This window comes from Pituophis catenifer, unplaced genomic scaffold (assembly GCF_029215685.1).
Source record: "Pituophis catenifer annectens isolate HBS135680 unplaced genomic scaffold, rPitCat1.0.hap2 SCAF_3, whole genome shotgun sequence".
NCBI lineage: Eukaryota > Metazoa > Chordata > Lepidosauria > Squamata > Colubridae > Pituophis > Pituophis catenifer.
This window is the reverse complement of record NW_027256883.1, coordinates 214,616,630-214,631,070: the sequence shown is the minus strand read 5'-3', so window position 1 is coordinate 214,631,070 and position 14,441 is coordinate 214,616,630. Positions and strand designations below refer to the sequence as shown.

At 46.6% G+C, this 14,441-nt stretch overlaps 1 protein-coding gene across 1 annotated transcript in view; it reads right to left on the bottom strand.

Annotated features, from left to right (window-relative positions):
• The window catches only part of EFCAB8 (EF-hand calcium binding domain 8), a 61,210-nt gene extending 47,068 nt beyond the window's left edge, over window positions 1-14,142 (bottom strand). The window contains exons 1-7 of the mRNA XM_070941855.1: window positions 14,012-14,142; window positions 9,584-9,647; window positions 8,062-8,239; window positions 6,408-6,526; window positions 5,947-6,050; window positions 4,967-5,150; window positions 3,771-3,876 (exon numbers count right to left, since the gene is read on the bottom strand). Of these exons, the coding sequence (XP_070797956.1) occupies window positions 3,771-3,876; window positions 4,967-5,150; window positions 5,947-6,050; window positions 6,408-6,526; window positions 8,062-8,239; window positions 9,584-9,647; window positions 14,012-14,142 (886 nt within the window). The remainder of the gene's footprint in view (window positions 1-3,770; window positions 3,877-4,966; window positions 5,151-5,946; window positions 6,051-6,407; window positions 6,527-8,061; window positions 8,240-9,583; window positions 9,648-14,011) is intronic.
• Window positions 14,143-14,441: the final 299 nt, after the last annotated feature.

Below are 14,441 nucleotides of genomic sequence, written 5' to 3'. Positions count from 1 at the left end.
CTGTATGATTCCTTCTTTTATTCACATTAATATAATGCTTCAACATTTACACCAAATTAGAAACTGAAAGAAAACATTTAAAACACTGAGGTATCTGTTGGACCTTGACATCTGAACAATTTAACCTAATTTAACCTAATCTTGTTAACCTAATCTTGCCTAGCTTCTTCTCTGATAATGTTGTACTGCTAACTACTAGAGCATACAAAACATTTGCTAGACCAATTCTTGAATACAGCTCATCTGTCTGGAACCCGCACTGCATATCGGACATAAATATAATCCAGAGAGTCCAGAGATATTTTACGAGAAGAGTCCTCCATTCCTCTAACCGCAATAAAATACCTGATGCCACCAGACTCCAAATTTTGGGCTTAGACAATTTAGAACTTCGCCGTCTTTAGTCTGACCTTAGCATAGTACATAAAATTATCTGCCACAATGTCCTTCCTGTCAATGATTACTTCAGCTTCAACCACAACAATACACGAGCAAATAATAGATACAAACTCAAGGTAAACCGCTCCAAACTCGATTGCAGAAAATATGACTTCAGTAACAGAGTGGTCAATGCCTGGAATGCACTACTTGACTCTGTGGTCTCTTCCCCAAACCCCCAAAACTTTAACCTTAAACTGTCTACTGTAGACCTCACCCCATTCCTAAGAGGTCTGTAAGGGGTTTGTGCATAAGAGCACCAGCGTGCCTTCCGTCCCTGTCCTAATATTCCTTTTTACTGACTCTTTTCATGTATTCAAATTATGTTTATACTTTTACCTGTTATCTTATATATGCTTGACTAAATAAAACTTATGACTTATAAAACGTATGACTTAACTGTCAAAAATGAATAAAAGTTTTCTCAAAAGGAATGTAATTTTTGGGTGGACTAGTGAGAAAGCAAAGAAATATTTGGACTCCGGCTAGTGATGCAGTGCAGAAGCTTCTTAGGAAGAAGATAAAATTGAAAAATTGATATATATATATATATATATATTTAGTAGGGCCACAGATTGTCTTTGACTTACAATTCATTTAGTGACCATCTGAAGTTAACGACGGCACTGGAAAAAAATGACTCATGACTATTTTTCACACTTATGACCGTGGCCATATCCCCATGGTCACCTGATCAAAATTGGTTACATGCATACATTCATACATGGCAAGGGTAAAATCCAGCAGGTTCTGACAGGTTCTGGAGAACCGGTAGCGGAAATTTTGAGTAGTTTAGAGAACCGGCAAATACCACCTCTGGCTGGCCCCACAGTGGGGAGGGAATGGAGATTTTGCAGTATCCTTCCCCTGACACGCCCACCAAGCCACGCCCACAGAACTGGTAGTAAAAAAATTCGGATTTCACCACTGATACATGTTAGAGCAGAAGTCTTCAAACTTGGCAGCTTTAAGACTTGTGGACTTCAGCTCCCAGAATTCCCCAGCCAGCTATGCTATGCTGGCTGGAGAATTCTGGGAGTTGAAGTCCACAAGTCTTAAAGCTGCCAAGTTTGAAGACCTCTGTGTTAGAGAAATTGATAAAGCAACACATAGATTGAAAGCCAGAGATATTTCTGTTAGGTATATTGTCAGAAAAATACGACAAAAGGAATGTATATTTAATACTACATGTTTTGACGGCAGCGAGAATTGTATTTGCACAATACTGGAAAAATGAGGAAACTCCTACAGATGAAAATATAATTTAAAAAATACTAGATTGTGCGGAAATGGATAGATTAACATTAAAGATAAAGGACAAAGAAGATACAGAGCATTTTCTAACTTGGGATTTGTTTTATCAATGGTTAGATAATAAAAGTAGAAATTGGAAGTTGGAAGAACATTATTATACACAAGTAAAGAATATTATTATTATTACTAAAATTATGTATATAATGTTTTTTATAATGATTTTAAATGCATTGTGAGCCGCCCTGAGTCTTCGGAGAGGGGCGGCATACAAACTGAATAAATAAATAAATAAAATAAAATAAATATATGTAAAATAACCCAGAAAATACACCGTTTACTAAATACTTATATATGTTAAAGAAAAATGTATAAATAAAATTGAGTGGGGGTGGAGAAATTCAGACACTTGGCAACTGGTTCCTATTTATGACGGTTGCAGCCTCCTGGGGTCGTGTGATCTGCTTTTGCGACCTTCAGATGAGCAAACTGAGCCTGGATAGCTCAGCAGACTAATGCATTGTAATTTAACTCCAGCTGTCTGCAATTAGTAAGTTCGAATCTCGCCAGGCTCAAGGTTGACTCAGCCTTCCATCCTTTCTAAGATAGGTAAATTGAGGACCCAGATTATGGGGGCAATAAGATGACTTTGTATAAAATATACAAAAGTATGAAGGCTATTGCTTAACGCATTGTAAGATGCCCTGAGTCTCCGGAGAAGGGCGGCATATAAATCAATTTAAAAAAAAAAAAACTCAAGGGGGAAGCCATTTGCATGGCTGGCTGGGGTATTCTGGGAGTTGAAGTCCCCAAGTCTTAAAATGGCCAAGTTTGGAGACCCCTGCCCTGGATCATGGTGTATTTCATCCTGATTTCTAATTTTCCCTTCCTTGTGGATTTGGGCGAAGGCAAGTTGTAGGCGTCCTGCTAAAGAGAATCTGCAATGTTCGAAGTATTTGTCCAGAGGAAAGGGACATTTAGAAGACAAAGGGGACACACAAGGTTGTCTTCTCCAAGTTTGGAGGGTCAAAAGGCCTCCAGGAAACCTACTTAATCCTCTCAAAGATGAGCCATCTTTTTGACAAAAGAGGAAACTTTACAGGTGCTTCATAACCATGGAAACCTGGAAGTTTGCTCACAGGAATCAACAAACAGACCATGTTGAGAAGTAAAAGGGAAGGAAGGAAGGATGGAAACTCAACTCCAGGAGACTTCAGTTGTCCACCACAAAAAAAAAAAAAACAGATTGACCATTCATTCAGAATAGAGCTGGAAGGGACTTTGGAGGTCTTCTAGTCCAACCTATACTATTTCAGACAAAGGGTTGTCCAATCTCTTCTTAAACACCTCCAGTGATGGATCACCCACAACTTCTGAAGGCAAGCCATTCCACCAGTTAATTGTTCGCACTGTCAGAAAGTTTCTCCTGAATTCTTGGAGGCTGTCCAGTTGGAGCCTGACTCACCACATCCTGTTTCTGACCAGCACATGGATGACCACTTCAGAAGACTAGCATGTCCTACATGGTCCCACAGCTTGTTCATCTAGCAAAGTCTTTTTCCAAATGTGGCAACTTTAAGGTTGGTGAACTTCAACGCCAAGAATTCCCCAGCCAGCATATTCGGAGTTGAAGTCCACACAATCTGGACTTCTGGGAGTGGAATTCTGGGAGTTGAAGTTCATGCCTGAGGGAAATGGAATTCTGGGAGTTGAAGTCCATCCTTCTGGGAGTGGAATTCTGGGAGTTGAAGTCCATCCTTCTGGGAGTGGAATTCTGGGAGCTGAAGTCCACCCGTCTTAAAATTGCCAACTTTCACAAACAATGGTCTATTACAGGGGTGTCCAACTTTGGCAACTTTAAGCCTTGTGGACTTCAACTCCACTTCAACCATGCGGGCTGAGGAATTCTGGGAGTTGAAGTCCATCAGTCTCAAAGTTGCCAAGGTTGGACACCCTTAGTCTATTAGAAGAAACACCATCATTCTTCAGAGGGAGAGCCTGGTATTTTCAGCACATGGAGACCCACACATACATACCCCCAAGAGTCCCAAATCAAGGGGTCATCGTGGCAATTAGCTTACCAATATCCTGGTCTGTGGTGGAAACCGCCAAGAGGTTAAGGTTGGGCAGGCATAACATGTCAATCACCCAGAGCTTCAAACTGTGACGTCGCTTCGTCTGGTCCAGCTATGGTGAGGAACGAGAAGATAGAACAGAGAATAACAGAGTTGGAAGGGACCTTGGAGGTCATCTAGTCCAACCCCCTGCCCAAGCAGGAAACCCTACACCAGTTCAGACAAATGGTTGTCCTATCTCTTCTTAAAAACCTCCAGTGATGGATGTCTATGGAGATTCTCCATCATCCAGGACATGATTGTCCCAAAGGTGCTTTTTCAGGAGGCAACTGGACTTTCTGGTTTTTCTTTGAAGACATTTCACTTCTTATCCAAGAAGCTTCTTCAGCTCTGACTGGATGGTGGAGAACAGAAGGATTTATACAGCGATCTGAAAGGAATATAAATCCTTCCATTTCCCACCATCAAGCCAGAGCTGAAGAAGTTTCTTGAACGTCTTCAAAGAAAAACTGGAAAGTCCAGTTGCCTCTTGAAAAAGCACCTTTGGGACAACCATGATGGAGCCCCCACAACTTCTGGTGGCAAGCTGTTCCACTGATTAATTGTTCTCACTGTCAGGAAATTTCTCCTTAGTTCTCGGTTGTTTCTCTCCTTGATTAGTTTCCATCCATTGCCTCTTAACCTGCCTTCAGGTGCTTTGGAAACAGAATAACAATATAACAGAGTTGGAAGGGACCTGGGAGGTCATCTAGTCCAGCCCCTGGCTCAAGTATGAGTCCCTCCACCATTTCAGACCAATGGCTATCATGTCTCTTCTTAAAAACTTCCAGCGTTGGAGCATGCACAACTTCTAGAGCCAAGCTGCTCCACTGATTTATTGTTCTGTCAGAATAACAGAGTTGGAAGGGACCTGGGAGGTCATCTAGTCCAACCCCCTGCTCAAGCAGGAGGCCATACACCATTTCAGACAAATGGCCTCTTCCTAAAAACCTCCAGTGATGGAACAGCCGCAACTTCTGGTGGCAAGCAGTTCCACTGGTTAATTGTCCTCACTGTCAGGAAATTTTCTCCTTAAGTCTAGACCGCTCCTCTCCTTGGTTGGTGTCCATCCATAAATGCCAAGGGATACTAAGGGGGGGCTTCCTAAGGGGATCTTGGATACCACTCCCCCACCGACCCCCATAAGAAACTGAGCCACCTACATAGACTGTCCGGAGCATCTTAAAGGCATCGCTCCAGTAATGCAAGATGCCGTCTCTGCTCACGGTCAGGAATCGTCCCGAGGGGGGCCGGCTGCTACTTTTCCACGATCTCTCCCTGTGGTCCATGACGCCCCGAGTCTGGCTCGGAAAAAACTGGATCCGGACAATGTCCTCCGAGTGGGACCTGCAGGGAGGACAGGAAGGAAGGTGCGGAGGGGAGGGTGGCAGCCCATAAATGGGGCGTCTCTTTGGGTGCTTTTCAATTGTCATCATAGAATGCCAGGTTGGGGGGCAGGAAGGGACAGCTAGAGGAAGATTCCCACATTGCTAGTAAGGTGGGAAAGGAGGAGGAGGGGGGGGAGGAGAAGGAAAGAAACAATAAACAGGAGGAGGAAGAGGAGGAAGAAGAAGAGGAAGAGAAGAAGGGGAGGAGGAGGAGGACAAAGAGGAAGAGGAGGAAGAGGAGGAAGAGGGAGAGGAAGAAGGAGGGGAGGAGGAGGAGGAGGAAGAGAAGGAGAAGAAGGAGAAGAAGGAGGAGGAGAAGAAGGAGGAGGAGAAGAAGGAGAAGGAGGAGGAGGAGGAGGAGGGGAAAAGAAACAAGAAACAAGAAACAGGAGGAGGAGGAAGAGAAGGAAGAAGAAGAGGGAGAGGGAGAGGGAGAGGAAGAGGAAGAGGAAGAGAAGAAGGGGAGGAGGAAGACAAAGAACAAGAGGAAGGAGAGGGAGAGGAAGAAGAAGACAAGAAGGGGGGAGGAGGAGGAGGAGAAGAAGGAGAAGGAGAAGAAGGAGGAGGAGGAGGAGGAGGAGGAGGAGAAGGAGAAGGAGAAGGAGAAGGAGAAGGAGAAGAAGAAGAAGAAGAAGAAGAAGAAGAAGAAGAAGAAGAAGAAGAAGAAGAAGAAGAAGAAGAAGAAGAAGAAGAAGAAGAAGAAGAAGAAGAAGAAGAAGAAGAAGATTGGAGGCCACCCTCAAGGGGTCCCTTACACCGAGATGCTTTTCATGTTTGTCTGGAACTCTGGAAGCCACTTGCTCTTCAGCATGTCGTCCTTCCCACGATATTCCCGGAGCATGTAATTCAAGTACTCCTCCTGCAAAGCAGATGCTCCCTCTGGTTAGGCCACCTCTGCTCTTCCAAGGGAAGAGTAAGTCAAAACTATCTTTGACTGGAAAGAGCACGCAAGCTACCACTCCAAGCCCAGCAGGGAGATGGGCCTGAGAAACGGGAGGGAAGTGATGAAGGATGGAACCAAGAAACAACGCGGAAATCAAGACGAGGGGCTTTGTAGTCCAACACACCTGGTGGGCCTCCCTTTGGAGGAGATAATGGCAGCATATTGGGATGGTCCATCCCTTTTTATTAGAAAGCAAGAGGTGGATGCAGCCTCTTTGCAAGGGCTGGGGGAAAAGCGGGGAAGGGGCTTCGTAGTCAAAAGAAGGCCCCCTACCCAGTCCACAGAGCCATCACAGTTGGCGTCCACCTTCATGAAAATGACATCCACATCTTCATCAGAAAGTTCTCCCAGGATCTTCTTGATTGCTTTACGGAACCGTTCCATGTCAAGGCCTAACAAGAACCAAAAAGGGAAGACAATTTGTGGTGAGATCGTCTCCCAGATCCTGGAGATACCAAGAATATTTTTTTTCCCCTTGGTGTTTCCAGGACTGGGAGAAGATCTCAAGTGGTTACAAGTCTGTAGAGATTCTCAGTCATTCAGGTCCTGGTTGTCCCAAAGGTGCTTTTTCAGGAGGCAACTGGACTTTCTGGGTTTTTTTTCTTTTGAAGACGTTTCGCTTCTCCTCCAAGAAGCTTCTTCAGCTCTGACTGGATGGTGGGGAAGGGAAGGATTTATATTCCTTGCAGACAGCTGGTCATTTGCATCCTTTTAGAGGGTCGTTGAGGCCACTTGGAGCTTTCTCTGTGTCCTCAGGGTCACCTGAGTGGTGCAAATAGTTGCTGTAGTCTGCAATTTTTCCCTCTGGAAATCCATTCCTTATTCCCACACCATTCCAATGATCTTCATCCCAAATTGCATAACTAAAAATCTGTAGAGATTCAGATCATGGTTGTCCCAAAGGTGCTTTTTCAGGAGGCAACTGGACTTTTCAGGGGTTTTTTTTGAAGAATACACTTCGAATGGTGTTGGGAGTATGAATGGATTTCGAGAAAAATTGCAGACTGCAGGAACCATTTGCACCACTCTGTTCTGTCCCCGTCCCACACGCGCACACACCAACAGACGTCCAAGAGTTAAAAACCAAACCAGCCGACAAAATCCTTTTCCTTATGATAACGGAACTTGGCAGCAACTTAGTGGCTGCCTGCCAAGAGTTTATTACTCATGAAGAGAAGAGATAACTTCTCTCCGCTTCTGGTACATCAAAGTAAAATGCTCAATAATTACGGAGTCAATCAAGTCCAGAGATAATCCAGCAAAGTCTATAGCAAAAGTCCGGCAATGCAGAATGGCATGGAAGCTTTCAGCTTTGTTCGTCACAAGGCTTGACTGGCCACCACGCTCCCTTTTATACCCTGTGGGGTGTGGTCCAGTGACTCAGCCTAATCTCTGGCACGCCTCCTCTTCTGTTGCGCGCGCTTATCTCTGCGACGCTGTTGAGGATCCAGCCAAGACTCATTACCCTCATCACTGTCCATCTGTGGCTGCGTGGACGTGCTTGGCCCTGGCCCTATCTCTTGCCCTTCGGCGGACACCGAAGGCATTGCCAGAGAGGAGGGTCCTGGAGAGGGAGGCCTTGCCAACTCCTCTCCTTCACTCTCAGAGTCCTCTCCTGCCGATGACACAGGCTCAGGTAACGGAGCCACAACACACTCAGGTGTCCCTGAGGGCACAGGTAAACCTCCAAGTGGCCTCAATGACTTTCTCAAAGGATGCCAATGACCAGCTGTCTGCAAGGAATATCAATCCTTCCCTTCCCCACCATCCAGTCAGAGCTGAAGAAGCTTCTTGGATGAGAAGCGAAACGTCTTCAAAAGAAAAAACAAGAGAGTCCAGTTGCCTCCTGAAAAAAAGCACCTTTGGGATCTCAAGAGGTTGTGTCCCACTCTTTCCACCCACCAGGCAAGGGCGGGGCCTTCCTCACCTTCTCCATCCACATCTGCTTCTCGGAACGTCCGCTCCAGTTTCTGCAAGTGGTCATAGTTGATCTGTTCTTCCAGCTGTTTGCAACGGGCTTCGTCGTAGAAATCTGCAAACTTCATCATGTGCCGGTGGGATGAGCACAGACGGCCGGCCTTGCTCAGGATTCCCGGAAGCCTCATCTGGGTGAAGGACCAGAACATCCTACAGACAGTCCTGGACTTACGACCACAATGTTGTGCCCAACGTTTCTGTCGCTAACCGAGAAAATCGGTTAACTGCCCATTTGACAAACTTCCTTGCTGCAGTTGTTAAGTGAGTAACACGGTTGTTAAGTGAAACCGGCTTCCCCATTGACTTTACTGGTCAGAAGGTCGCAGAAAGGGGATCACGTGACCCACCCACCCCCGGGGACACACCGCGACTGTCAGGTTTCAGTGTCGTCTCAAATAAATTGTATTTCCAAACAAATAGTCTTTGATGAAATCTTTCATTTATTAAGCACGACAATCTGTCCCCGATTATGTCGTAGCCAACATTGACTTCCTGACCCCAAACCTTCCCTTTCCGTTCCCCAATTCTCTGCGTCTCATTGGCCATCTTCCAAATCACTCTCCCCATATCTACTACTTCACCTCCCAGGAATGTCCCCCCCCTCCCATCCCATCTCCTAGGGGATATTATCTTCAGGGAAAATAAGTAGGTGAAAAGTCAAGCGTCCTCTTGCCAGCTGCCCCCTCTCCTCCTCCTTATGTCAGCACTGGAACGAATGTAGTTTGGAGCAACCATCATAAACATGAGTCAGTTACCAGGCGTCCAAATTATGATCGTGTGACCAAGGGGATGCTGCAACGGTCGTAAGTGTGAAAACGGGTCACAAGTCACTCTTTTCACTGCCGTTGTAACTTTGAATGGTCACTAAATGAATTGTTGTAAGTCGAGGACTACCTGTATAGCTGAAGGGAACGAAGAATACAGGTAGTCCTCGACTTACAACAGTTGAAAAAAGTGTTTCACACTTACGACCGTTGCGGAACCCCCGTACTCACGTGATCCAAATTCAGACTCTTGGCAACTGACCCATATTTATGACAGTCGTAGTGTCCCTGAGTTCCATGATCCCCTCTTGCAACCCTCCGATGAGCAATGGGGGAAGCCAGATTCACTTAACGGCCGTTTTACTCACTTATCCACTGCAGGGATTCACTTAACAACGGTGGCAAGAAAAGTCGGGCAAATGGGGCAAAACTCACTTAACAAAGGTCTCGCTTAGCAACAGAAATTCTGTTGTGGTCGTAAAGCCGAGGACTACCTGTAATCTTTAAAGAAAACCCAGGGCTCCGTGTGGGAGGAAGGTCCCAGACCAAGCCAGGCACTTGGAGCTGGTCTGGATATGGAGCAAAGCTTGAGGAGCAAAGCAACCCCGGAGGAGATGACCACTAGGCCTCCTCAACACTGGTCTGTGGCCCTTTTTCCAGGAGCTCCTTGTGACTTGTGGGGAGCCAGAGGGGTAAGCAGGTACTTACTGCAGGGGGTGGAGCCTGTGCTACTTGTTTAAAGGCCACATCTCCCTCGGAATCCACACCTCCCCTGGAAAAAGAGAGACAAGCCAACATCACCTATAAGACCATGAATGCTAGCCTGTGGTCAACGGAGCCCAAGATCCCCGTCCAGATGCAGGATTCGGTCCAGGACTGAAAAAAGGAGAGAAGGATTTGTAGCTCAGGGTCGATCTCTCAGATCTTTGGTTCTTTCATGACCCAGCTAGGCAACATCATCAGTGCTAGAAAGGAATGGTGCTTGCCAGGAGGAGGAGGAGGAGGAGGAGGAGGAGGAGGAGGAGGAGGAGGAGGAGGAGAACAGGGGTGAGGTGGAAGAAGAGCAGGTATAAGGAAGAGGAGGAGGACTGTGGGGTCCTTGGTATTCTCTGAACTGAGCTGTTTTCTTGCAGATGTTTCATGACCCAACTAGGGAACATCTTCAGTGCTACAAGGGAATTGGATTGAGGAGGAGGAGGACGAGGAGGAGGAGGACGAGGAGGAGGAGGAGGAGGAGGAGGAGGAGGAGGAGGAGGAGGAGGAGGAGGAGGAGGTGGTCCAAGGTGCCTTCTGAGCTGAGTTTTTTTCTTGCAGATATTTCATGACCCAACTAGGGAACATCTTCAGTGCTACAAGGGAATTGGATTGAGGAGGAGGAGGAGGAGGAGGAGGAGGAGGAGGAGGAGGAGGAGGAGGAGGAGGAGGAGGAGGAGGAGGAGGAGGAGGAGGAGGAGGAGGAGGTGGTGGTCCAAGGTGCCTTCTGAGCTGAGTTGTTTTCTTGCAGATATTTCATGACCCAACTAGGGAACATCTTCTGTGCTAGACGTGTGGGGGGGGTGGAGGAAGAAGAGGAGGAGAGCTGTGGGGTCCTTGTTGCTCTCTGAGTTTGGTTGTTCTCTTGTATATCTTTCATGAGCCAACTAGGGGACATCACTACTAGTGTCAGTAGTAGTGACTAGCACTGATGAAGTTACCTAGTTTGGGTATTGAAATGTCTGCACGAAGCAACCAAGTTCAGAGAGCACCAAGGAGCCCTCAAGATAATCTACCAATTGCGTACCCTTACTCCTCGTATGCCCTCCCTGTTCATGGGTAACATAAAGTAGACTTCCATGCAAGACCATTTGGAACAGGGGTCTCCAACCTTGGCAACTTTAAGTCTTGTGGACCTCAACTCCCAGTGTTCCTCAGCCAGCTGGGAGTTGAAGTCCACAGGTCTTTAAAGTTGCCAAGGTTGGAGACCCCTGATTTGAAAGGTCCACCCCCAATCAAAGTCAATCCTGGGGATCATTAAAAAGGAGCTGAGTCCATGAACGTAACTCTCAATCCCGAGCAGTTTCTCAACCTTAGCAACGTTAAGATTACGTGGACTTCAGCATGGCTGGCTGTGAAATTCTGGGAATTGATGTCCGCTCAACTTCCAAGTTGAGAAACACTTCCATAATCGTGGTCGGATGCCCACGACACCTCGAACCCCTAAGCTATCCAAAGCTCATTTCAGCCTTCCATACAACATATTGTGTGAATGTAACCAGAGCAACATTCATCTCACATCTTCGGGTGTTGTGGATTCCTGTGGGCAGTTGCTCAAGCCAACTGCAATTTATGGAAGAAGTTGGGATTAAAGAAATGAATGAGTGAACCCAACTTTAGCCATGGATAACAAGCAGAGAGGTGGGAAATCTTCTACTCCTTTTTAACAGAAGGGACCTTGGAGGTTTAACCCAACCCCTTGCTCCGGCAGGAAACTCTATTACATTTCAGACAAGTGGCTGTCCAATTTCTTCTGGAGGAAAGTTGTCCCACTGGTTAATTGTCCTCGCTGTTAGGAAGCTTGTCTCCTTGATAAATAAAATAAATAAATAACTTTATTGTCATTGTACGTGTATACACAGTATACCCATACAACGAAATTCACTTAACACCCAAAGACCAAGTCCAACACACATAAACACCTCGGTGAAGAGCCGAGATGGCGCAGTGGTTAGGGTGCAGTACTGCAGCTACTTCAGTTGACTGCTAGTTCAGCAGATCAGCAGATCAAATCTCACCGGCTCAAGGTTGACTCAGCCTTCCATCCTTCCGAGGTGGGTAAAATGAGGACCCAGATACTTGGGAGCAATATGCTATTTAGTAGACTGTCTTTGGTGTAAGCCGCCCAGAGTCCTCGGAGAGTGGGCGGCATAGAAATATGAATAATAAATAAAATAAATAACAATCCCCAAACACACTTCCACCCACAGCAATTGCTGAGTTTCTTGTCCTGCCCTCGGGGGCTTTGGAGAATAGGTAGACACCACCCCTGCTTTGTTCCAGATATTGGAACAAACCAGGGGTGAAATGCTCCCGGTTCGGACCAGATCACCCGATCCGGTAGCGATGGAGGTGGGTGGTTCGGAGAACCGGTAGCAAAAATCCCTGCCCGCCCCCCCATGCCCAGCTGAGCCACGCAATCATCAGAGGCTTTTTTTTTACTTTTAAAAGCATTTTTTCTACAACCTTTTCGGCCGAAAAAATGCTTTTAAAAGTAAAAAAAAAAGCCTCTGATGATCGCTCAGCTCAGCTGGGCATGGGGGGGCAGGCAGGGATTTTTGCTACCGGTTCTCCGAACCACCCACCTCCATCGCTACTCCGCTAGGGAGGAACAGGCTCAGGCTCAACCCTTCCAAGACTGAGTGGCTGTGGCTCCCGGCATCCCGATATAGTCAGTTGACTCCATCGCTGACTATTGGGGGCGAGTCTTTGGCCCCCACTGAAAGGGCTCGCAATCTGGGAGTCCTCCTGGATAGGCAGCTGTCTTTGGAGGAACATCTGACGGCTGTTACCAGGGGGACCTTTTATCAGGTTCGCCTGATTCGCCAGTTGCGGCCCTTTCTTGATCGGGATTCCTTGTGCACAGTCACTCATGCCCTCGTCACCTCTCGCCTTGACTACTGCAACGCTCTCTACATGGGGCTCCCCTTGAAGAGCACCCGGAGGCTCCAGCTGGTCCAGAATGCAGCAGCGCGGGTAGTGATGGGAGCAACATGGCGCTCCCATGTAACACCGCTCCTGCGCGAGCTGCACTGGCTCCCGGTGGTCTTCCGGGTGCGCTTCAAGGTGTTGGTTATCACCTTTAAAGCGCTCCATGGCATAGGGCCTAACTATCTCCGAGACCGCCTGCTGCTACCGACGACCTCCCATCGACCCGTGCGCTCCCACAGAGAGGGCCTCCTCGGGGTGCCATCAGCCAAACAATGTAGGCTGGTGACCCCCAGGGGGAGGGCCTTCTCTGTGGGGGCTCCCACCCTCTGGAATCAGCTGCCCCCAGAGATAAGGAGAATCCAAGACCTCCGTGCCTTCCGCCGTTCCCTGAAAACCTATCTTTTTCAGCAAGCCGGGTTGGCTTAGAACAAATTTTTAAATTCTTTTAATTAGTTTGTGATTCTTAACCTCGGGCCAAAATTTATATATATTTTAAATGTTTTTAATATTTGTATTCTATGTTTTTTATCTTGGCTGTACACCGCCCTGAGTCCTCAGGGAGAAGGGCGGTATATAAATTGGAAATTAAATTAAATTAAAAATTAAATTAAATTTTAAAAGCATTTTTTCTACAACCTCTGAAGAAATGCTTTTAAAAGCCTTTGACGATCCCAGCTGAGTTGCCCAATAGGCAGAGGCTTTTTTTTTTCTTTTAAATGCCTCTGCGGATCAGGCAACTCAGCTGGGATCATCAGAGGCTTTTAAAAGAAAAAAAGCCTCTGCCGATCAGGCAACTCAGCTGGGATCATCAGAGGCTTTTTTTTTTTACTTTTAAAAGCATTTTTTCTACAACCCCTTCGGCCAAAAAAATGCTTTTAAAAGTAAAAAAAAAAAGCCTCTGATGATTGCTCGGCTCAGCTGGGATCGTCAAAAGCTTTTAAAAGCATTTTTTCTACAACCTCTTCTGCAAAGAGATTGTTAAAAGATGCTTTTAAAAGCCTCTGATGATCCCAGCTGAGTTGCACGATAGGCAGAGGCTTTTTTTTTTCTTTTAAATGCCTCTGCCGATCAGGCAACTCAGCTGGGATCATCAGAGGCTTTTAAAAGCATTTTTTAACAACCTCTTTGAGATTGTAGAAAAAATGGTTTTAAAAGTAAAAAAAAAAAATTGGCCATGGCCACCCAGTCACATTACACCCCCCCCCCACCAAGCCACGCCCACAGAACCAGTAGTAACAAAATTTTAGATTTCACCACTGATTGGAAGACTGCTCTCCTGTCTCCCCTGGTCCTTCTCTTCACTAGACCAGCCATGCCCAGTTCTTGCAACCGTTCTTCATATGTTTTAGCCTCCAGTTTCCTAACCATCTTGGTGGCTCTTCTCTGCACTCTTTCTAGACTTTTCATCTGCTGTCCCTGGTAAAAGGACCACCCCCAGAGACCTCCACTCACCATGTGACAGAGGCATAGAGACTCAGCTTTCCTAGAGTGCTGATTTGAGACTCATTCCCCGAACTCCCGAGAGAGTTGAGGTTCCTCCCTAACCAAGACCCATGGGTTCGAGGGTAGGACTCCTGTTGCATGTTTAGGCACCGATTCAGGAGGTCCAACCTGAACTTTCTCCACTTCTCGGCTCCCCACAAACTCAACTGTGATGTCAAACTTTGGAACTGTGATCTCACTTCCCAGAACATCTGGAGTTCCCGATGCTGGGCTTCCCTACTCAACTTTTCTAGTCGCGATGAGGTTTTTCACTCATGTCGTCATCCTACCTCTTTTGGGACAGTGGCCATCTTTTCTTCCTTTGGGAACCCACCGTTGGGACAACCTGAACCCTGCTCCAAAGACTGAAGGCTAGTTTACAAGGCACACCTTCTCCACA